This window comes from Chlamydotis macqueenii, chromosome 3, assembly GCF_036417535.1.
Source record: "Chlamydotis macqueenii isolate bChlMac1 chromosome 3, bChlMac1.mat, whole genome shotgun sequence".
NCBI classification, from domain to species: domain Eukaryota; kingdom Metazoa; phylum Chordata; class Aves; order Otidiformes; family Otididae; genus Chlamydotis; species Chlamydotis macqueenii.
In genome coordinates, this window is record NC_141558.1 from 119,473,130 (window position 1) to 119,499,101 (window position 25,972).

The 25,972-nt window shown below is 39.3% G+C and overlaps 1 protein-coding gene across 9 annotated transcripts in view; it reads right to left on the reverse strand.

The window, feature by feature from the left end:
- The window catches only part of MACROD2 (mono-ADP ribosylhydrolase 2), a 924,269-nt gene that overhangs the window by 300,490 nt on the left and 597,807 nt on the right, over nucleotides 1–25,972 (reverse strand). For all 9 annotated transcript variants that reach the window (XM_086743837.1, XM_086743836.1, XM_086743834.1 and 6 more), the window contains one exon: nucleotides 4,587–4,617. In XM_086743837.1, coding sequence (XP_086599963.1) covers nucleotides 4,587–4,617 — 31 coding nt within the window. The remainder of the gene's footprint in view (nucleotides 1–4,586; nucleotides 4,618–25,972) is intronic.

The window sequence follows — 25,972 nt, forward strand, 5'->3', positions numbered from 1 at the left end:
GCAGACATTCTGCACTTTCATGGCTTTCGGTCTTTTTCTTTCCCTTTCTCTCTCTGTGTTTTTAAAAGAAACACAAATAGACATTCATAACAAAACCTAGAAGCCTCCATTATCTTTTCTCTCAGAAAGGATAGATGATATCATTTTAGTGAAAGCCAAGCTAAGGTAAAATAAACAGCTACAGTGATGTAGAGACAAAGAAATACCAACTGGAGCTTTCTCTTAAAGTTTTCTCTTTCCCCCGCTCTTTCCTTTTTTTTTCCCCCTCCTTTAAGTTTAAAATAACATTTAAATATTTGCTTATGTTGCCAGAGAGCAGTTTATGTTGCCAGCTTAAGTATCTAGGAACAAAAGCCAAACCCTGCATTACTGTAAAATAACAGTAAGAAAGTAACACATAGGTGTGCATAGACTGTAATATCTTCAACTCCTTCCACATGTAGCCCACCTCATAATTATCTCTCAACAGAGTATTGTGACAAACATGAAAATTCTTGTCTTTTCATATCCATCTGCAGAGCCTCGTTTTAATTTTGCAGCTCGTAAGGCTTGTAGCACCGCATCAGATATCCCTGTTCACTTTGCAGGCTGCAAACACCAGAATTTGTGGATAGCTTCTTAAAGACATGATAATGAGGTGCCCTTCCATAAAATCTACTGAAAAAAAAAGTAGGGTTGTTTTTTTTTTTTTTTCATTCTGGCAGTACTTCAGCCATAACAAGATGGTAATTATGGAGAAGTGGATGTGTAAATGGTGATTCACTGCATGTAAGGTGAAAAAATGACACAATACAGGCTAAAATAACACTTTTTACCCTCTGCACTACAGATTTGTCTGTAGATTTATTTTTACCACTTTTTAATTTTTTTTTTTAAACAGATAATAAAATTGCTTTCAAAAAAGAAAAAGAGACAAAATGTCAAAAAATCCCTAAAAAACCTAGCTGGCCTACGGAAAAGCTTTGATAAGGTTAAGACTGCACTCTGGCTCATGTTTGAGTATTATTGAACAGCTACTGAGGATCTGTCACTTGATCCTCCAGTACCTCCCTAGCAATACAGAAGCAACGCAAGTCCTCTGCACTTCTCCTGAAGCAGTTTTCTTTATGAAACTTCATGCTCTTGATCGAAAGGAAAGCATTTATTGCAATAGAATAGAGTAACCCAGGGCCCCATGGGGATATAAGTCTTCATAGCCTTTGCTTTCTAAGACTGATTATCAGTTTATAACCATATTAGAAGTAACTGCAATCTCTTAGGAAAAGATAGCACCTCTTTTTTTCCTATCTTCTGCCCCCCCCAAGTTTCTGTGGGTAGGTCCTTACTTGTTTTGCAGTCCTTACAAACATTCAGCACTGGTTGCTTTCTATTTTTAAAAGATTTAATCCCTCATTTGAAGCTATCAGATTTCTAAAACAAAGATCCCCCAGGAGTTAATTTCTTGCCAGGTCTCTTTAAATAGGAGCATATGAAAATCAAAGTTTTGACTCCTGGCATAGTGCCTTAATGACAACTGGCTTTCTCGAGGCTCTAACTCATTCAAGCTGGAACATCCACAGTGCTGAGAGTGGAGATGGAGCATGAGGGAAGTGTTTGGGGAGGAAAAGCAGACCTTTCCTCTATCCAACACCCTCTCAGGAAACGCAATCTGCCCTTAACCAAAACCTCAGGAAGGGGCTTGCTCGCTTGGTCCTTCCTGGTTTCCTTTTCATGGGAGAAAAGGAGTGCTCTGCAGTGATGCAAATAGGAAAGGATTGTTCTCCTAATAATGTGTGACTACTCTCTCCTAATAATAATAGAATAGGGAAGCAATCTAAACATTTACAAGAATTTGGAGGAGAACACAATCCAGATTCTTAAATTGGATACGCTCAGTTGATCTCTTGCAGATTTGTCCACTTCCATTTGGAAGTGAAACTCAGTTCTCAGCCAAGGGTTTCTGAAGTGACAACACTTTCACATATGGATCTGAGGTGATCTGAGAAATCAAGGCTGTGTACTCCTTCAATAACATTTAATTGGGATAGTCCAGTGCTAACTGCACAACACATAAAGCAATATTAATCAGCTGGGCCACCAGGAATGAAGTTGATCCACTTGCTTGTCTAGATACTGACTTTATCGAAAGGAATGTGCATATATAAACGGGAAAAAGCCAAGAAAACCAGAAAGATGAAAGCATAGCTTTGTGGGTTTTGGGTGTACTTTACACCTCAAACACTCTGCATGGCATAATTTCAACACTGCGACAGCTATCAAAGATTCTCGAAAATATTGACACTTGAACCCTGATGCAGGGTTGCCTTTTTAATTACTACTCTCAGGAAGTATGTTAGAGTCTGGAAAGAAGGTTCTTCCTCCTCTCCCTCTAGCGAAGTATTTTTTAAATTGAGAAAAATTAAGTATTTCTTAAAATGTAAACAGTAAAATCAATTAGAGATTGTATTCCTAAACAAACAAACAAAAAGCCTCAGAAAAATAGTATTTTAGTAGAAATGTGTCTTAATTAACTAAAACACATTTCACCTTAATTTAAAGGTGAAAAGAGCAAACAATTACTGAAACAACATCTGTCAGACTATATAAGGTTTCAGTAATGCCACAGCTTTCCAGTTAAAATCAATGCTAACTTCAAGAAAAGCATGTTACCTCAGGAAAAGAAAACTCAAAATTCCTACCAGAGATCCTTTCTAACTTTCTTTACTGACCTCACCTGGTGAGACCTTTCCTATTAAGCAGGCTAATTCCAAAATAAAATGAACTACTATTATTTGTACATTCCACTTAACTAGTAATTGCCGTGTCTATTTACACCATGTCTTACCTGTTTTTGTAAACTAGTAATAAAAATGTGTTCATGTTAAGATTTAAAGATCAAGATTTAAGCCAAAGAGTCCAGAAATAAAATGTAGAGCCCTCCTGAAAGTTCAAGGGATGGACCTGAACTGAGGAACAAGGCAGAGCTTTATCTGAAACCTGACTCAACATTCAGTGACTTGTAGTGTTTGTGGAAATGGCATCTGCATGCTATTCTGCAATAATTAAAGTGCAGTTCAAGTAGAAAAGGATACAGCACCCAAAGTAATTTAAATTCTACCTTCTGAAGCCTAATTCAGATTCACAATCATCAAACAATCAATTTGAAACAAGAGGTCCTTGAAAAAAGAAGAAACAACTCTGAATATTCCTGTCACTTATTTTCCCCTGCCTCTGCAGTTTCTGATTATTCAAAACTCAGTGGGACCAGACTACGCAGTCCCTCTCTCACTCCCCACCCTTCAGTGGGACAGAAGGGATAATTGGTAAACAAAAAAAACCTAGCAAAAACATGTGGGTTGAGATGGAACAAAAAGTAAATTTAACAGCAATAACAGAAGAAAACAAAACAGTGATGGAACACAAATGCAGTATAATGGCTTACAACAAATCTCCACACCTAGTTTCAACCAAGTAGCAGGAGGCTCCACCTCAACACCCTCCTCACTTATATGCTGAGCATGATGTCAGATGGGATGGAACAGCCCTTTGGCTAATTTGGGTAAATTAACCCCAGCTGTTAGCTAATTAGTTAATTATCCCAGCTGGGTGCCCCAGCCATAGGGGCTACCAGCTTCAGTTCTCCACCCAGCTCAGGTGAATATTAACTGTATCCTCGCCAGAACCAGGACACTTATCTAAAAGTTACTATATGTTATTTTCATGCAGCAGCAGTTATGTCATACTATGGTGGTATGTCATGACTGTGGTTTTTTTTTTATTTATTTATTGCTGATTAGGTTGTTTCCCTAAAATCCTTGAGTTGTACAAGTAATCCAACCTACTGCCATTTGTATGCATTTACTGAACCTAAATGAAAGAAAAATCAGTCCACATTATTTTTAAATTATTTTTTTTACATTTGCATGTCCTCTCAGATATTTCTGCATATTTTTTTTAAATATTGAACAGCTTATCTTTTTCTTCCTTCAAATATCACGCCCACTTCTTCCACAATGCCAACCAAAAAGCAGCTGACTATTCGTGATGGATTGCCTCAAGATTATAACAAAGCAACTGACGAACTTCTGTAATAACCCTTTCCCTCCAGTTCTTCAGGTGGTACTAATTTGCATGTAAATTAATAAACTAAAAATGTGGAAGCACAACTCAAAGGAGGTAAGAAAATTTCCTCTTACTCTAGCAAGTTTACTTAACAAAAACATTCTTTCTCCCCAGTCTTAGGCATTGAAGAGTCTTGCTTGCTTGCCTTCTGGATGGAAAATTTTGCCAAACCCTTATTTCTCCCCTGTTGAAGCCACAGTAGTGTGTTTAAGAGTTACTGGAGCTGCAGAAGTGTAATCACAGTTGCGGGCCTTGGCCCACAGGCTCGGAGTTGTCCTAAGAGCTGCACAACAGTATCCCACTTACTTACACTAGGTATCCAGTCACAGTCAAAGGCTTTGGTACTCTATTATTTAACACAGTATAAATAGATTTGCAAGCAAAAGTGACTGATGAGACATCTGATAGGAAATATCACTGCTTAAAATAGTAATAATAGAAAAAAAAATGAGTAAGCAATAAGTGACATCTAAGGTCTCACTTACCATAAATTCCTGTTGAAATACAGGGAAATGCCTGTAAAACAAATGAAAAAAAAAAATCAGTGGGATTTCTATTTGCTGAACTTCTTATTGAAACCAATGGTATTTTTAAATGCCTGTTTTTCAACACCCAGAGATTACACGTTGTAGCCTTCACTGTTACGGCATTCCATTCACAGGCATTTTCATGTCATTATATGAAACATATTCCACATGTTTTCCTTGCTGTCATGTTAATAAAGCTGCACTTTTTTTCTCATCTTCAGCTATGAGCAATATTTGAACCCATAATCATTATTAAAATTGCCTTTTGAGCTAGAAATTAATGCTGTGAGCTAAAAATTAATGCCATGAGCTAGTACAGTAGGAAAAAAAAAAAAAGAAGTCATTTCTCTGAGTAGAGTTAGACAATGTTAAGCTTGAGCAGCTTAAACCCTGCCCTCCCCTGCCTCTTTGCCATGCCCTCATTTACTATAACCTCCTTCTTTGTTTCAGAGCCTTTCATTTTTAACCTCTGTTTTCAGATGTGGTTTATGGTTTGACCCAATACAGCTGTACTGGTAGAAGTCAAAGGCTTGCAAACTGGTGCATAGAGAGGAACTAGAACATTTTTTTGGGTCAGCTTCGACACCAATGAAAATGCACCATGCAACAAAAGATAGTTACAGACAACACTGTGCTAGCAAGAATGACAATTTATATTTCTTCTAGCTGCACGTGTTGCCTAGAGATTTGCATTTCCGTGAGCTGGAGTCAGTTTTCCACCAGGAGAAACCAAAGCTGTACGAGGTTTCACAAGGGAGACAATTTTCTTTGTGTGCAGTTGATATGTGATATCACCTTTGCCTCTTGCCTCTGGACTGACAGCGATCACAGCTCAAAGGTAGGAGAGCACCTGGGACCAAAGTCTCAAATATCTACCCTCAGGCTCCCTCCAGATCTCCTGGCGATGAGTCATCATACAAAATAAAGGAATTCTTCTTTACTTAATCACACAGGAAAACATTATTCAAAGCTAATGCTTGCTTTATATTTAACCAGGGAATTAATTAGGGAATGGTGATTAAGAAAGGAGAGGTCTAATGGAAAGAATACATCCTCCTCTCCTCTCTGAAAATACTTAAGTAAAATAAAATGAGGGAGAATTATGGTCTCATTCCTTCTCACAACCACTACAACTTACATCCTGAAAAATACTTAGCTTTGTAGTTTGTACCCAATAAATCACAAGGAATCAGCTCCTTAAGGAAATGAGGAATGGAGTAGAAAAAAAACCAGCACACGGTCACAGGACTCGGGCTGAGGTGGCAACAGACGCTCCAGCGCTAAGAGACACACATAAAGAATTATTTTGTCCACTTTAACAACAGATTTTAAAAATTCACCACCATTGAAGTTTCACATGTTAAGAGATAATTGCTCACAGCAAGTATTTTGTTTTCAATTTTTTTTTTTCCACAAGTCAGGAAATGGCATTAGATACTCTTATCAGCCACAGGGAACAAGTAACAGAGTATTCAGGATCCTTTTTTTTTTTTTTTTTCACTGGCCCCACAACTCTGAGTCAGGGGGAACAATCCTCCAGCACCACGGATGACTTCAGATCCCCAAGCGAGAGGCAAAGCCACCCACCTGGGCGACCACGGGCTGGGGAGGCTCTGTGGCCCCCAGGCACCGAAAGGAGCACCATGCACCCACTCCCCTTGCCTCGCTGCAGATTTAGCACCCGTGCAAAGCAAAGGGCATGTGGCTGATACGGCGTCCGAGCGACTTGCATCTACTTAAAGCCCTGATGGGATTTTAAAGGACTGAAGGGATTTACAAGACTGGCTGCTGCACTACGGGACAGGCTCAGCACACACCGTCAAGATCTAGCACCTCAGCTCTGCTTAATGGGGCCACCAGAGCCCAGGGCCTAAAGGGAAGCCTGCAGGCTCCAGGGGACTGGGCTTCCTTTTCAGCTTTGCTCAGAGAAAAGAAGATTAGACAACTGCATTTTTAACATTGCACAGCAGCCGCTTGTCAGATTTGTTCTTCTTCAGTCACAGAATGCACTGCTCTGAGGCTGTTTAGCCAGCTTCAGCTAGCAATTTGTGTGTTGTGCCTGTTTCTTAATACCTACTTTAAAATTACTGTGTAGACACGTCATAATCACTACCCTGCTTTCAGTTCCTGTCATGCACCTGATACACATCTGAATGGAGCTACAAGAGTGTCTAAAATCCCATCAAGCTCCTTCCAAATACTGCTCTGTGCCATAACTTAGATGAGCTTTGCCCTCTCCCTCATTCAGCGATGATCGCAGCAGATGTAATTTCATAAAATGTGACAGTGCTTTTATTCACTCAAGAAAGGCCCGTGCCCGAGATCACATATCAGCTGTGTTTCCTCTTGGCTCCTAGGGAGACAATTTAGTCTAGATGCCAGGTTGAAATTACTGGCAGAGCAGTAATGGGGAACTCACAGCATGGATATCAACATACTACAATATTTGGCTTATGGACAAAAGATGTTAAGGTTTCTAACCTTTTCTGTGCATAATAGTATCTTAATTATATAGTTGATTTCAATAAAAAAATCAATTTCACAGTAGGAAACATTCATTGCTATTTCCACAATAAAACATTTCTCAACTTAATTTGTTGCTGGTAACTGCTATTTATTGACTAGCCTTTAATTTGCTACTGAAATAGTGTGTTTGCTTTACTTTGGGGCTAATAAGAAATGCTACCCGGACAGCACTCAAAATGGATACAACTCCAGAGTAAAACATAAGTAATAACAGCGAGAGCTTCCTACTACTACACTGCTGCCATCATCTAGAGAAAGAGGCCAAATTAAATCAGCTATGTGAATACTGTAAGACTGAAATTGATTTAATTCCTGTAGGAGAGCATGTGGGCGCTCAGCCTCTGGTACTTTTTAATCTAATGTTTCTTTACTAAGGCCACAGCAGCAGTGCTAATTAGGATGAAACATAATGCAGTTTCATGAGGAAAATTTAGAATAGTCACCATGTGGAGGCCAAGTTGGACTGTAAGACATTTCAGTAAGAGGGACCTGAGTATTTAAATACTTAAGGGCTTGTCTATAACAAGGAGTTCTAGTTCACACTGAGCTGCAATGTATTAACTGTTATACATTACAAGAATACAACTGCTATGTCTACCTGAACGGATGCCCCCTACTGCAGTCCTAATAATTGCTTCTACAGAGCAAAGACTTTCTTCAAATTAAGTGCTTGGCATTCTGCACCATCATCCCAGTGTCATTTCTGCCACAATCAAGCCACATACAAGGTAAGCACTTTTCTTCCAGCACATAATAGAGCAGACAAAAATAATATCAAACACAAATTGAGCTTTCTCTGATTTCACTGCATTACCTCATGAAAGCAAGCTATCTAATACTCCTGTTTGAGAGCTATTCCTGCATGCAACTTTCCTTACTGAATCTTCACAAAGAACTCATGAACTTTTAAAAAAGTCTTTGTTTTTACTAAAATTGTAAGTAGAAGCTCCTGAGCCGCCTGCCTTTATCTGCTTGACATTGCTAGGAGTCACCCATTCACAGCCTCTCTTTCTGACCTTCTCCCTCTTACGTGCCATGAAGTGGGAAGTTGCGCTGGGTCTTACCTTTGAGCACGACACCAGTGCAACTGTGTTTTCCATAGTGACCAAGAAAATGATAAGCAGTTATTTCTGCTTGCCTGGCTTTTGTGAACCATAATTAATTAACTTGCCTTCCACTTTGAAAGATTATGGCCACAGGACCTTAGCAGCATTAAGAAATTGCAGAAGCACTAACATCCATACCAAGACCCAAAGTTCAAAAACCTTGAGTGCCAACACTTTGCATGTAAAATTTGCAGAAACTTGAATGTTTGCTTCAACAGAAGAATGTTCCTCTTCTGCCACTCAGAGGATCTGACCCAAACCTCAGCCAAACTGTGCTCTGTTGCAGGTGCATCAGTTTATTATTTTAAAAGTTGAATCTAAGTTTTTGTTTTTCAGCTTCCTTCATTTATACCAGAATATTACGGTGAGTTTCTCTGTGCTGTAGGCATTCTTGTTGTAAAAGCAGTGTAGTGAGCACCTTTACTAGATTGTTTCTCATGCAGTTGATGATCGCCTGAAGAACTGAAGTGGCAGGTGAGTGGGCAGAGAGAAAATTGCTTGTTTAAGAGCAGCCCTGACAACACTGCTCTGCTGTGATTCACAATGGTGAATGCCAGATGGACCCTGCATAGGTAAAGCAAAGGGCTACAAAGTAAAGCTGCCTATGCTAGGAGAAGCTCTGCTGTGTAGAGTTAAAGTAGAATATGGGACTTTTCAAGTTCCCATGTGTGTTTTCAAAAAGTTCACTATAACATAAATATATACTTGTAATGACTTTGTAGAACATCAGAATTAATAATCTGGTCTCCTTGGCACTTTACTATGTCTATGACTTGTCATGTCCACCTTAAAAAAAAGTATTTACTGCCTAAAGCCTATGGTTTCTGCCAGGAAAAAAAAATAAACCAACAAAACCAACGTTTAGATAGCACGCTATGAATAACTTTTAACATGCAACACCAAAAAGCTGTGGCACATCCATCATGGCATTTTGAAGTGCTGTTATCAAGACTGTGGCACAGCACTATGAAAGCTAAGTATCAGCTAAACCACAAAATAAACTCATTTAAATGCTATCAATTGCTTGAATAATGAATAATTTCTTTTCACTACAAGATTTTATTATTTGAATCCAGTAGTTGGTGAAGAGGTGTGGGAGGGAATATAGTGATGTATGTTTATCACTTGGAGCACATGGTTCAGGTGCTACAGTGGCAGGGAACGTACGGGACCTCAGCCAGGAAACGAGAAGATGGGAGAGAGCTCTGTGTGGTTTGACATAACGTGGATTTCATTTCCCTTGTTCGGCTGGTGATGTGCGTTTTGCAGTCCTTACTGCCCCTAGGTATGGCTGATATTTTGAGATGAATTACGGTTGTCGAGATGGAATAGGAAATGGCAGAGAAAGCATGTCCTGGATGAACTTAAAAAAAAACCTTTCAGTTCTTTTAGTGGCAGAAAAATATATTTAACCATCAGTTGCACATGCTCCAAACCCATTGCAATCATTATTTTCAACGTACAGATGGATTCAAAGCTCATCCATGCCCACCTGTACTCCTATACCCCCTTTATATTAAATCATCTCCGCTGTGCAGACACTGACTTGTGGTATGCAACCGCAAACAGCACCATCTACACCCACAGTTCGACAGGAAGATGATCTGTAAAGCTCAGGGACAGTGAGAGGGACATAACTGCACTAAACAGACATCCCTACGTCTAGCATCAAGCAGTGCAAGTTAGCACCAGCAAAGTACTGTTCCTTTCACCTTTCCATGACCATTAGTCTGGCATCACTTAATTTCTGTGAGCCTGAACATTCTGAACCCAGTTATAGCACTGTTTTTCAGTGTTCATCAACTATTTCAGCATCAGTATCACTGATATGCCTGCTGATCAGCCAAAGCTCCTAAAAAAATTAGGTGCCTTAGATGCTTTTCAAAATAACATGCTCTATAGAATCACTTAACTCCAACAAGCACAACAAATCTATGAACTTCAGGGCCTATTGTATATCTTAAGCTGCACAAAATATTCACAGGGTACATACATACATATCAGTAACATAAAACATTCAGAGTCAAATTTTGCTGCTTTTACTCGATTAAACTTATACACCAAACCATTTTATAAACCACTAACTATAATACTATTCTATTGCCTTTTAAAAATCTTTACACTACTATTTGAAAAAAAAAAAAAAAATAGAAACTTATGTTATTTCCCAGTCAATCTCCTGCCACAAATTCCATATTTGTAATAATTTTGAACGGTAATTTAACAAACAAGATTTTAGGAGTAACTGTAATTCAAATAAATCTTATTAATAGAGAACTCTAATACAATTCCCCATACTGAAAATGAAGTTAAAAAAATAAGTGGAAGAACTGAATATGAGAATATTTAAACTTGGTTTTCATTACTGACCTTATTAGCATGTTTATTAATCTGTCTTTAAAGAATACAAAAGTAATTATTGCCTCAAATATGAGTCTTTTGAACACAGCAGATCACACACAAACCTTTAGGCATTCATGTGAGCTTCCTCATTCACACACTGGCAGGTTCATGAGCTACAAGATCCAGCGGTTCAGCACAGTCAGAAACACTGGGCATGCAAGTGCCAAAAAAAAGTGTAGTAGCAAGGAGAATTTGCCGGTAGAAACATAAGCGTCCAGTCATTTCATATGAGTAAAAGTTTACATGCCGCTATGTGAAAGTTCTCAAAGGATACCAATAAAGAAACTACAGTTGGAGTTCAAATTGTCAATGTTCTCACTGTCAAATTATGTGTCTCAACTCACACAATCAGTGACAATTTTGTTTACTTTTTACTGAAATAATTAAAAACTTAAACCAAGGAACAGTCATTCAACAATGAGAATGTGGAAAAAAATATTGAGAAATCACTACCAAAATTTACAAATTATTTTTAGCATCTGTGTATTCTAACTTTATATGAATTTAAAATAGATTTTTGAAGACATTGAAACCATCTGCTACAATGAACTATGCAAGACAGTAGAGGATTGTAGTATGGAATTAACTTAAGAAGATTCACTGCTTGACAAATGTCACTAGATTTTTTATCAACTGCCTGGATACAGACCTGGAATGAAAGTTGGTAAAATAATTCATTTGATTTACCCAAAGTATGAACTCAGTTATGGAGTGCGGGTCATCTTTTTTTTCAAAACTATTTCCACATTTGCAGTTAGAATGAAAATCTTACAGTGGAACTACAGAATAACAGCTTAGTACAGGTTTTTAAAAATCATAAACCATATATACTTAAGGAATCCTCAGAAATGAAAATGTATGTTCTATGGAACTGGTTTTTCAAAAAAAAAAAAAAAAAAACCAAAACAAAAAACAACCAAAAAAAACCAAAAAAAACCCCAAACCAACCAAAAAACGAAACCAAAACAAACCCACAAAGAAAGACTGTTCATGTTTCAAACAATTGTGGGATAGCTGAGGTTAGAAGGAACCTCTAGAGATTGTCAAGCCCAATCTGCCTGCTCAAAGCAAGGCCACCTAAAGCCAGTTGCCCAGGACTGTGGCCAGTCAGGTTGGAAAATCTCCAAAGGATGGAGACTGGAGAGCTCTGTGGGCAATCTGTTGACCAATCTCAGAGTAAGTAATTTCTTACGGTTAAATGGGATTTCCTGTATTTCACAGTTTGTATCCATTGCCCCTTGTCCATTCAGCAGGCACCACTGAGAAGAGCCTGGCTCATCTTTACTGCCCCCCATCAAGCATTTATACACATCGATAACACCTTGCTGCTGAGGCATCTCTTCTCCAGGCTGAACAGTCTCCCAGCACCTCCTGTGAAATACAGCCCAAGCCCTTAATCATCTCTGTGAGCCTTCACTGCAGTTGCTCTAGTATGTTCGTGTGTCTCTCGTACTGGGGAGCCCAGAGCTGAGTAGAGAGGAAGGATCACCTCCCCTGATCTGCTGGCACCAGTCTTCCTAACACAGCCCAGAAGGCAGGTGGCCTCCTTTGCCTCAGGGATGTGTTGCTGGCTCACAGTCAGCTTGTGGCCCACTGGGACCCGCCAGGACGGCCTCTGCAGAGCTATTTTCTATCTGGTCACCTCCCAGTATGTACTAGTGCATGGGGCTATTCCTTGCCAGGGGCAGGACTTCGCATTTGTCTGCTGAGCTTCATGAGGTCCACTCTGCCCAATTCTCCTGCTTGTTGGGCCGCCTCTGAAGGGCAGCACGGCCATCTGGGGTATCAGCTGCTCCTCCCAGCTTTGTATTGTCTGAAAACTCCCTGCAGTGCTTTCTGCCCCATCAACTAAGTCACTAATGAAGATCTTTATTAGTATTGGCCCCACCATTGGCCCCTGAGGTACACCACTAGTGACTGGCCTCCAGCTAGACTTTGTGCCGCTGACCACAATCCTTTAATTCCAGCAGCTCAGCCAGTTTTCAGTCCACCTCTCACACAGCAAAAAATATAGACAGAAACATAATTGGGTTTATAAGACAGCATCTGCCTAGGATGTTCAGAAGCCATTGCAGTTGAAACACCAATTAAAGAAGCAAAAGCACAGATGAGGAGGAGGAAAGAATAAAACTCCAAATGAGAACTTAGAACTGATTTAAATTATTTTTTTTCCTTTCTATACCAACCCACGCCAAACCAGGCTTGAAATGAATGACAAACTGATTTTGAACCACATCTGTGACGTGCTTTTAGCCCCAGTAGAGAACAGTTATAAGTTTCCTTCATGCAAAAGAGCAAGAAATGAAAAATCCTTTTGCCTTTTTCAAAAAGAGAAAGGGACATTCACCTACATGTCCCGTATTGCATCAGTTTCTCGCAACTGCAGAGGATGGAGTGGTTGCTAGGTTTAGCTCTAGAGTCCCTGAACAACCAGTGTCTAATTATTTAGTGAAGAAGAGCTTGAATATGCAACTTCTTTCATAAGAGCAACACAGATATAGCCCTTTTTACTTTTTAAAAATGAAGGATATTGACTATTTTCAGAAGACTAATTATACTGTTTAATCCTACTCGCTTCAAAAAACCCTGTTGTATTAAGGGATTCAAATTCTCTAGCCTCAGAGGCCATCTTCACAGCAGTGTTTGGGCATCTCACCCCCACCAGCATATTTCTACTCCTAAGATCCTGCAGGATCCACTGACCTCATCTTACGTGTGTTGTGCTAAGAGGAAAGCTAGGACCCAGCTGCATCTCAATTAAGCCATTTTGAGGCTGGACTTCTGGTCTAAGGTTCTCTCTAAAGTTAATAAAGAGGGTAATTCAGCTGTTTCAGGTCAAATGAATGGCTCTCGTGGGGAACCGCCGACTACAGAGTGAAGCTAGATACCTAAGCTAAATTTAGGTGAAACAAATCTCTCTCTGAGCACAGGAAATCATACATGTTTGCCAGAAAGCATATACAGGAACTCTCTTTCTCTTGAGTTCTAACCACAGGAATATTCTTTCCATTGATTCAATACAAAATTGCTTCTAATGAAAAATGATGGGCCAGACTTCTCCAGCTTCATGAGATCATCCTGTATGGTAGTCAGATTCACGGGTGTGATGGCAAAGGAGAGCTTAAAACAGTCCAGGAAAAGGTCTGTCTGGCACAATCCTGCCTCAGACAGAAATACACACGCACCAGCACTGAGCAGGCACCTCCAGGCCAGTGAATACTCTGTTTCTCAAAACGGCTAATTAAGAAATACACAGCATTCTCGGCCTTGTGCACTGGTCTCGTTTCCAGGAGCATAGCTGTGAAAATCAGATTGACTGGCCCCAGCTCAGGGTCCTGGTAGTCCAGGGTGATTTCCACCCCCGAGGATGCAAATGCTGAGACATACATTGTGCTGAGAAGCAGACAGATATCGCAAGCCTGGCCTGAGCCCATGCAGGCTGGTAGGAGAGGACATACCTAATGCAGCATTCAGGATTTCCAGCATACAGGTTGTTACCAACACATTCTTAACCAGCTCAAATTTGGTGTCTAGGGCCCTGATCCAAATAAATACTGCGCCACACCTACAAATCAATACTAGCTTTACATTTATAATATTTTCAAATGGAAAAAAAAAAGGAATAAGAACCCACAAGACTACATTCATATAAGAAATATCTGCAAGGAGATATTCAGCGACAAAAGTATTTACTGACTGCAGTGACAATAACTGCTCCGTCCTTAACTCTAGGTTGGCCTGTCCTTACTGCTTCACCTTCAACATACTCAAGGAAACACCGCTGCCCCTTTTACTGAGGGTCTGATTCAGATCTGAGCCAACCTTGCAAGAAAAAGCCATTAAATGACATTAAAGTAGTATTGAGATCATTCTCTGACAGCCAAGAATAATGAGGTAAATTAAGGGCAGATGGAGGTTGAGGCTTTCCTCTAAACGTCCTTAATTTTGTAGGTTTTAGACATACAGTCTCCTGAACTTCCGTGCAATTTTAGTTTTACTATTTGTGATATTTATAGCTCCCATTTATATAAGTAATACGTAATTTTAACACAGGTCTAATAGTTCCAACTGTCATTGACATAGATTGTAAAATGAAAAAGGGAGGATACCTTGTTGAATAAGACACTTATTTCCTTCCTGCCACCTTAGCCACTGAGATACAGTGGGTTAATGTCTTATTTGGATTCCAACCTTGTCCACACATCAAAGGTCCTCCCAGGTGAAGAGGAGCAGCGTTATGCAACTGATCTCCCCTAACCTGTAACGTCTGTGTCACTCTGGTCCAGGGTGAGCGACTGAAATGCATGTTTATTTTTGAGAGAGGTAAGAGAGCCACTGATTGCCTTGAAGAAATACATGATGATGAAAGGTATGAGACAGGAGTAGACCTTGGGAAATGTCAAGGGATATCACAGTCAAAATTGCCTTCTTTATCCAGAATAAATAACAGCAGTGGTGGATTATGCGACTGTAATTCTGTAGAGGAGGGCTGGTAACATAAATCATGATAAAGACAACTTCAGACTCTTTTTAAAGACCAAGGAGGTTATTTATATTTTTTAACTTATTTTCTACTGTTCCCAGGCACAGTCTCTACAGATGTTTCTATGGCTATTGTGAGTCCCCTCAATGCAGTATTTTTCCCCTCCCTATTCATTCTCTGCTGTCACCCCACTCTAGGTTTTTCCTTTCCGTCCTTCCACCTCTCCCCCAGATGACAGATTGCTGCCATCCACCCCGTTCTGAATTCACTGCTTCTATTATCACTTCCCTTACAGCTGTGGCACATCTGCTTTCAGATCCACTTTATGATTTTTCCTGAGGCCTTTCCTTGTTTTCAGCATTGACGGAGGGCCTGTGCAAGAACAGCAGCAGCTACAGGAACCTCGTCACCATCTGTGGCTTGATTCAGGCCATTGAAGGCAGCAAGAAAACCTCAACTTCAACTGCAATACAAATCCTGTATTTTTTCTCTTTCCTCTTTCAAACTGCTGTTGAATGACACAAATAAACAAAGTTAAGCTGCACCAATATTGCCAAAAACAGGTCAACAACTCTGGATGCCTCATTTCTGGTATAGTGGGGTTGGTTCAGAAAATTGAAAACAACACACTGTCTGAAAAAAGGTTTTGGAAAAATCAGTGTCAATGTATTCAACAGGGCACTCAGAAAATGGGTCTTGAAGAAAGGCCAAGCCCGGTTTTCAGGTTCTGACACATTTCCTCATTTTGAGTAACCCCAACAGTGTTTCTAGCAAGTTGAATGAATCTGCATAATGCTTCATGTGGCATCAGTAAATGTGTCAGGATACGTCTCAATAAAACTTCAATGTCAACGCAAGAAAGGCCATCACACACATTGGAAAAGTGTAAAAAAAAAAAACCAAACAGAGAAAATACGTATATTTTAAGTTCTTCCAGATTTCATTCTCTTACAGACATTTATTCTTTGTCTTTTGTAGGTGCTGCTACAAAAATACAAGGTTAAAAATTTTAAATGGAAGTATGACTTAAATTTTCTATGTTATCCTGTATAATATAATGATCCAGACAGATTTTTGTATTGGAGCCAAGTAACACTTAAAGCCCTGTCAAATTCTTCCTATTTTCAAATGCTTTGTATAGCAATAACTAGTATATATATTTTTAAAATAGTAAAAGTGGCAAAACTGGAGAAAAGCAAAAAGATTTCTCTTTTTTTAAGTACGTATTTCCCAAATGAAGAAAACTGCACAGAGTAATCAAAATGGAACAGAAAAATACAGCGACTGCTTTGATTTCCCTGTCTTTTCTGGTTGAGTTGCCCCAAGATGCCCTCTTCATTTTTAAAATAAAGCATATTGAGATCCTTGTGCTGTTGCTTCAAATTTTTTTTTTTTTCTTAAAGGAAAGACAGACACAAAAAGGTCTAAACAGAGATGCATTATTATTCAAGAAACGTGATAAGGAACAACCACTTGCATTACTAATACTTCATCATTCACGCAAACCATTTAGCGTAAGAGACAAAAGCAGCACATATACATCTAAACAGCTACGTATGCCAAATAGATACCCATTCTGGAGAACAAATACAGCACACGGGGTGGGGGGGACATGACAAACAAACAAAAAAAACACACTAAAAACCCAGAGCAGTGAAGAAAATGAATGAAATTTAAAACTTGCACCTGTGGATGATAAAGGTTTAAGCTTTAAGAAACTGGTTTTACAATTTCTTATTTTCAAACTCTTTGAAGAGAATTAGGAAATAACTGAAAAGTTGTTTAAGGACTGTATTTTCTCCAAGCTCCCATTGATTTCATCAAGAGTTCTGCACACGCAATGACTTCAAAACGGGGCTCTAATTGCTTGTGTTTTCAGACCGATGCAAAGGCATTACAAGGAGAAACTTCCATTTGTGTTAACGGGATCTGTATAGCCAATGACACTTGTTTTTCTTCCTGAGCATATTCCCCTGGTTCTTGTTCTTTTGAGATCTGCTTCAACAGAACACTTCTGTCTTGCATTAAAATACAGTTACAAAACTCATAACTAAACAGTACTTTAAACCATATTGTTTAATCTATGACTTTTCCTCTGACAAGTGTGAAAATGTGTGCAATGTGACAGAAGGTTTGCTATAGTAATTGCATGTTGTGATTGAATGATAGAGTAACAACCACGGAAATAACTGTCTTGCTGATATTGCCGCAGAAGGTAAGTTGCTCCTGTACAGTTTTAACTTATGTACCATCTGTTTTGCCAGTCCTTGAAATGTTCCTTTAACTAGGAAAGGGATTTTATTGTTCTTCACACAGGCATTGCCACACTTTCTCTGACCTTTTGCACATTTTACTTTGGAAAGAGTGTCTGTCCCTTTCTGTCCCCCCTCTGCATCTCTCCCCTCAAACCTTACTCTCCACCTGGGACGCATTCATCCACCACCGACATCCAACAAACCTACCACCCATGTTTTCTAAATTGTTGCCACGTTAGCTAGCAAAGATGAGATTATATACGGGCATAACGTGTAGGTCCTTTTGAGTATTTTTCCAGTAGATGGAGACACATTCACAAAGTGTTTATTTCCCTAAAAGCTGACATTATTAACCATCAAGTCAAGAGTAAAGTAATATTCCAAAATTACTATTATAGTCAAGACTTACCCAGTTGTGAGAGAAGAAATATATCTGGATAGTAATCACATTGTAGACTTGAATTAAAATGCTAAATCATTTTGATATAGCACTAAGTAACACTACATTAAACTTAACAAGATTACCAAGACTCTAATTCTATATTATAAAACCAAACAGCTTAAGTTAAAAACAAAAATAGAACAAAAAACCCCTTCAGTTTAAATGTATGCATTGTCCCCTTTACACATCAGCAAAACTCTGCAATGAAATAACAACACAATAAAACTGTATTACTGTAGTGTGGCACACAGTGACAGTACATTACATTGCAACAATAAGAACTATGGATCCTTCAAATCAAACTTGCAGGTGTACTAAAAATAAAATAGGGGATATCAAATGAAACCAGCATGTTGCAAGTTCAAAACAAACAAAAGGAGATGCCTCCTCACATAAAGCAGAGTGGATGCCACAGAAAAGAGAAAAGTTTATGGGAGCTGAAAATCAATATTACAAATTCACCTAAGAAAAAGCCAATGAGGGATTTAAAGTATGAAGATAAAATTTGTGGATTATAAAGTTATTGAGCAATGAAAAATTGGGGCTAGGAAAGTGTTCTGATAACTACCATTAAAAGCTTGCCCTGTCCTTACACTCCTCACTAAGCATTGGCTCTTGGCCAGAGCAAAAGGCAGGGCACTGAATGAGAGAGCGATTCAGTCTGACTGAGCGTGGCGATTCATATAGGCTTCAACAAACTTTCTGCATAACTATCAAGAAAATGACGGACAAGCTAGCAGGAGGGGTTGGTTTTTTGTGGGTTTTTTTGGGTTTTTTTTTTTTTTTTTTTGTAGGCTAAAATCTGTGAAAATAACAAATTGCATCAGGACAACAGTAATTGCCAAATAGGAGGAGAGCCACTAAAGCAGCAAACAGCACACATGGATCATTGAGCCAACGGCTGCTTCAAGTGTACACAGCTCACAGAGTCATCGGCACACCACAGAACGTCAAGGAGAACGGCACACATTGGCTGGACACCAGCTACTGCTTGCTACGCCCTCCCTCTCCAGCGACACAAGACTCTTCCTATTCGGTGAACGTCTCCTCGTCCTTTTACCAAGGCTTCACAGAGCAAGCAAAGGTCAGAAGCAAAGACAGCCTAAAAAGGACCCATATAAGAGTAAGAGGACTGTTGCAGTACCTTTTTGCAAAGGGGAAGGAATGTCTCCATCACACAGAAGGAAGCCCACGAGCCTCCACTGCCCTGCCTGAGACACAGATTTTGGAGAGCAAGTTTTTCATCCCATTTTCTGCCATGGATATCCTTTAGAGTAGTCCTCATCTGGAAAGAAGGTGGCAGGCAGGGGAGTTTGCTGTGCAACACGCTCTTCCTTCCCCAATGGCACGAGCAAGGAACACATATTACACTAGCCAGTACTAATCGTAAAAGGGACTACAGACCCTCCATATCCTTTCTGGATTTGCCTCTAGCCACAAAGAAGCCTTCTCAATTCCCCTGTGAAGATTTTGTCTCTTTGGCCTTCATTACTTCCTCCTAATGTGCTGCTGCGGGGGGCTTTAGGAAGGACTTCATCCAAATCAGGAAAGTAAAATACTACAGTGCCTTATGTTGTCATAGCCTTCTTGCTTTATGACAAAACAAATGTGTAACAGGCATGTTTTAGACTTTCCTTTCATGAACATATTGAATACATTGATTGTCATAATATTTTAAATATTTGTCAGATCTTTACTACTCCTGCTATGTCCTTTTATTGTAACTCATTGTTCCACCTGACAGCACCATTCACTTCATCCACACCCCTGAAACAGCAGCAGCAAAAAAAAAAAATCATCCCTCAACATCTTGAGTTGAGCATTCCATTTTCCTTTCCAGCCAGCACAGTTTTCAAGAAGTCATCTAAAAACACTTTCAGAAATTTTTTCCCTGAGGACTTACAACTAATTAAGAATCCATCCATGTTTTAGTCATTTACATGATTCCATTGTGGATTCTGCAATTTTTATCTAAAGTCTTTGAAGTTTATATGTAATGTCAGTCATTCTAAGTCATCAGCAAATTATAGCCCTCTTTACTGCACTACTGGAAATGCTGTTAAATATATGGAGCAAAACTGGTCCTGACACTGCTCCCCCTAACACTACTGTTAACCTCTTTCATCAAGACAATGGATTTTTTATTCTTTGTATTCATTTCTCATCTGTTAATTGATTTTGCATCCATAACTTCCAAAGGCTACAAACGTCCCATCTCATGAAATTTTTTTTTTGTCTACTGCCAATAAACAACGCTGCTTATTTTCTCAACAATACCTGGCAATGAAAGGGAGGCTGTTATTGCAGCACAAGCCTTCCTAGTCTAGACTGTGCAAGAAGTAAAGCAGGAGACTATCTCTGGGGCTGCCAAACAAGACAGTCAGGACTTCCATCCTTAGCTTGGTGAAGGGGGGGCACACATTGCCCAGGAGAGATAGGTACAGCTGGGCAAAAATAGCAATACTAAGCACAAATGAAAGTGAACAGAAAAGGCAGAGGCCAACACATGTAACATTTCAGTCAAGTTTTGACCTGTTCTAATAATAAATGAGAGAAATAGCTTGAACACTGCATGTTATTGAGCAGTTGTCCTCGACCTTTGTTAGTCTCTACACCGCAAGAAACATTAGGCATGGCCTTCCCTAGCATCTGGATCACTGTGACAGCAACCCTGGCTTCAGCTTCCTCATTCCGATAGCCGCAGGATGGAGAGCACTGGTAAAGGTGTTTGGCTTTTCTTAAGAAGAAAATATTTTATTTTATAAATGTTACGACAGGAAGCACCACTCAGAAAAACAGTGGCACATTGATTAACACAATATCAAAATACTCTGTCTTAAGCTGTATATAGAGTGTATTTGGGGTAAATTCTGCTGACTACCAACAAAGTACTATAAGTGAGGCACAAAGTGTCCCACTTCTCTCCTTCAAATTATGCCTTAAAACCTTTTCCTTTTACATCAGCATCTAAAAAAACCCGAGAAAATATAACCTGGTGTTATGCTGAGCCTACTTCAAATCATGACAGCTAACACTGCCTCTTCAGTGGGCTCCTGGTCTTTAAGCAGCACTCTTAAATGCACCAGCCATGAAAACGCATCAGCTGTGACTGATTTGGTCTCTTCAGCTGCTGGGGTCAGTAAAGACAACCCATAAATTCTTTATGGACTAAAAAGCAGAACATTAAAATATACAGATTAAGCTAAACCCACTTAAATATAAATCAGGATTTTGGCTGCCACTTCAGCCATAATTAACATCAACACTAATATGGTTTACTGTATTAGAACAAGCATAGCCATTAGTCTAGCATTATGGTATGGAACAGAAAGTGGCCAACTCCATAACGCATATCAGATAAAAAACATATGTGGTCTGGCAAACTGTAGTCCCTTCTCCTATGTCCATCCCTGCAGCTGCAGCACTCCTTCATGGGGTCCCGAGCCCTGAGAGTTTCTGGGATGTGGCTATGTCATCATTCCGGATTGTGTAACAGATAACCATTTACAAAAAAAAAAAAAAAAAACAAAACAAAACAAAACCAAAAAAACTTTCTCTGGAAATTGTAATATTATGCCCAATTAAGGAAATTTGGGGGATGATGGAGAGTAGAAGGGGAAAACCCACAAGGATACAAGCCTTGCTCTGAGAACACTTCTCAGGTCAAAGAGATCCAAAGAGGCTGCAACTGCATACACCATAAACCTATCCAGTATTTTAATGCAAAAACTCCAAGAACAAACAAGTAGCAAACCTAATTCATATCACAGTAGCACATCCCTCTTGCAAAATAATTTCCCTCTCTACATGTAACTGTGTGGACACATAGGAGGAGGGGGAAAAGGATCTACCTAACCTCAAAGTTTTTTAGGAAATTCCCAGAAACCAAGAGACCCCTGTATTAGAAGTGCATAAGGGAAAAGATTACTTGTTTCAAATTTTACTTGTTTCCCTGTGCAAACTTCAGTCTGAGCTACATCACTTCCTTTTTAGCTATCATAAACATTCATACTCGGAAAACATCATCAATTATTGTGAAATTCTGCATCTCTGAGTATTATACACTTTCAAGAGTTTGCAAATCACACTGCATATGAACCAGCCATGCCCTTGGCTAAGCTACGTTTTGACCATCTCACTCCTGGTGACACACAAATCCAGCTGAACTATTGCATTATGCAACTGAAGTTGCTGAAATTCTTTATGATGATGGTTATTCCAGAACAGTTTGAACTTCCTAGAGTATTTGGTATGTTTTTCTCCACACATTGGTTATAGAGAATGAGCATCAAAGACTACTCATGCCTAAACTCTATGGATTGGTCCATAAAGGCAGTCTCTGCTCTCTTGAAGTTGATGGGAGGAGCTCTTTGGGCTTTTTTTTTTTGTTCTCTCTTGCAGTACCTGTGGACTGGCCCAACCCTCTCCAAATCTGACAGCTGGTCAAATTTACCCAGCATTGCAAACTCTCCTGTGCAGTTTTAAAGTGTTTGCTGTGTTACCACATTTCCATGAAAAAATAACACAAACTCTTACTAAGGTAATTAATAGGTTTTCCTGACAGTTTTAAGTTAATTCTCAAGAAGTTAATTAAATCCAAAAAGCAATTACCAAAACCATAGTTTCACTATTTTTCTTATTGTCATAAAATAACTACTCCTTAGATTATGTACATTAGCATAAATTTAGTAAATTGTTGTAGACAAAACTGAAATTATTTTCTTTCTTCAGTATCTTCTGTAATTTCTAAATCTACTTTAACAATGGAAGAAGTTTTAGTGTCAGTAAATAACTGAAGTTACAGTACAACTTCAATGTTTTTCTACTGCAAAATAATTTGTCTCACTTCTTGAAGGGCAGGAAGGTCCATTCTTTTGGATTTTAAGCCACAAAGAGACAACATTTACCTACTCTAATTACTTAAATGCAAAAGGAAGTATGTAAATAAATAAATTTCAATCCACAAAAAAAACCTGAGAGACAATACTTTTCACCACAATCTAGATGCCATACTTTGCCATGAAATCCGGTCTAAATCCCAGTTTTAGAATATGAATTACTATGAGAGACATAAACTGATTAAGTTTTGTCATCATTAACTAGAATAAGGCAACTCTTTGCCTTAAAAAAATGCAACAAAAAGCCCCAACAACCTCTTATTACGCATATGGAAAGTATCCATATGTGACAGGGACCTGCTATTGGCAGTATATTTTACACAGACTGTGCTCAGAGTCTAGTGTTGGAAGGCAATATGAGACTTAAAGAGGGACTCCAGACCTTTGCCAAAATGGAAGAGGCTGCAGGACCAGCCCCGCAATGACTGGGGATGTAGAGGGCATCATTCCAAGTACTTGCCTCTCCTCACATTGAGGCTGCTTTGTTGAAGTCTCAAGCACCCAAGCTTTGCAATATTGGCCTTTATGTATTAGAAACAGCGATCTGCTCAAATAAAAATAATAGGAGCGCATGCTTTCCTTCATAATTGCTCCTGCTGTGGGGATGAAGTCAATCCTGTCACACATGGGACTGCCTGTGTGGTGTATTCTGTTTTGAATACCATTAAAACATTTTAGTTTAGCTGCCTTTATGTTGATACCATGTTCATTTCACATATGTTGAATATACAGAGGCAGTTTAGCCCCAGAAAATATGTTTTTTCAATCTTGCCAGTACATTCGCTTCTTTTCCAACAGTGAGGAAGAAACAAAATGTTCAGCGGATTATGCACACTATGTGAAAACCAGGGTCACGTAAGCATTGCTCTACATTCAACCAAATTTAAGGACAGCCAGCTAACAATTTATAAAACACAATGGAATAATAAACACACCAAACTTGTTGCTCATTTGGAAACCCTACAGAAAAAGAGCACACAAAAGCCTGAAGTACTTCCAGCAGAGTTGCCTCAATGCAGATATCGCTTATCTTGTTCCAAGCCAGATACACAAAAACCTGAACCTGACCCAAGACATAGGCTTTGAATAGGTCATTATTTTTCACATTTTGAGAAAAACATATGCTGGGTGCTACTAGAACTACAACAATAGGCTTAGCTGAACCTACCCTAACCTAGGAGCAAATTCCTGGTGAACTACTGTCTCAAGTAGTCCCTTATTGAAGGGCGGATGGGAAAAAAAAAAAGTCAGCATTTCCAAAGATTTAAATATTACAAATATGCCACTCAAATGGACCTATCTGCAGCATATCTTGATAAGAGATTTTATTGGCCCTGTAAAGCCTCCAATCCCCCGAAAGGCTGCTGCATATTCTTGACTGAGCTGATTTCTCCATCAAGGAACTATTTACATATAAACAGGCTTTGCTATAAAAGTGTGCCATGACATTAAAGATAGAGGGGGAAACAAGTGTCAGAGAGACTGTTTCCAAACACAAATGTATTTGAAGCTTGCAAAGAATTTCCTTCAGCACTCAAAACAGCCATCTCTCTCTCTCATACATTTTTAGAAAGATAAGCTCTCTGAGCTAACAATTAGACCACATAGTTCCTGGGAACTAATGTAATGATACTCTGCGTAAAAAGATAGACTTAAAAAAATCTTTTTTTTAAGGTTGTCAATGCAGACATTAAAAATCACAAAATTCTAATTAAGATTGTTATACAGTTTTTAATTCATTTACTCTCCCTTGGATATATTTTTTTACTATTTAATGATTCCTGCACTTCTTTCTGATGAACCTGAACTCATTCAGTTCAGAAAAGCACAATTCAGGTGATCAGCATGAACCAGGTTATTTTCAGCATCTTCTGAAGCACCTTTAAGCATCTTGCCTCAACTTCCTGTCCTTCCTGACTCTCCAGACCATGCATGCAACACTCACTAGAAAGGCTTTGTGAATGTCTGGATCCATCGGTGGTATAAACTGGACTGTGATTCAGATGCACACATGACTGCATTTCCCCTGAAGGAGCCAGAACACCAGATACAAAGTTTATGTTGGCTTTGAGCTGGCTATACTATAGCAGATGGACTCTGATCCAGCATAAAATTAGTGAGGTGCAGACAGGTAACACCTAATATGACAAGGTTTTCAAAACTGAGCCAGCGTAATGACTTTATGCCAGAACAGTGTTGTTCACTGCATGGTTGTGGCAGCTGTACTGCAGCAGTGAGAGTCCCCAGATAGATTTACTGTATCATCAAATCACCGTTGAAATAGGAGCAACTTCATTTCCTAGTGTGGGGTATTCACACATTAAAAAAAAAAAATAAAAAAATCAGTATCAGAATTAGACATATCACTGCCTGACTCATCTCTCCATCTTTTTTTTTTTTTTTTTTAAATAGAGATTTGTTACAGCTGGGGAGAAATCTGTGCATTTCTTTTGATCACTGATGAGCTCCCCTTACATCCAGCCTTTTAGAGCTGGATCAGAAGACAAATTTTGGAAAGAGCACACACCTGTCCCTCAGTTTGGCCGACCTGGAAGGCAACCCTGCGGTGTACTACACGACTGTACTGCTTGATCACCGGTCCAGCCAACTTCTCTGCTCCCAGCAGTGATGAAATGAAATCTGTGCTTGTGTAATGACAGTGGTGATGCAGAGGAAAACATGCTTCTTGCTGAGCCCCAGGTTTTCTTTCCAGACCCACAGTCTGAGCACTGACCCAACAACACAGTCTGGCTCACAAAACCTGGCTGTATCACAGTCTGAGATGCTCAGGCTGCAGGCAGCCTTCAAATAACAGCAGCGCTGGTCAGACTCTCAGCTCTGCTCACTCAGTGTACCTTAAACAGCTGCCTCCTAACCACAGCCAGTTTTCCCAATTTCTGCTGCTGAAATAAATTATTTCCTTACAATTTTGAAATGTTTACTTCAAAACCATTTTTTTCAAAAGAATATGATTTCCTGAGAAAAAGTAAATTTATGAGACACAAATATCTGAGAAACAAAAAAGGACAAGAAACAAGTCATCCTGCTGAACCTTCTCCTAAAAGTGATAGTTTTTCTCTAACAGTTTAAGGAGAATTTCAGCTTAATACACACATGTGCTTCACCCACATTACCTCCTCAAGGATTTGCTTCTCTGCTGGTGTGAAGTCCCACTTCCAGATGCCCGGTTCCCGTTGCTTGTCAAGCAGCAGCTTGTGCAGCATGGGCTGG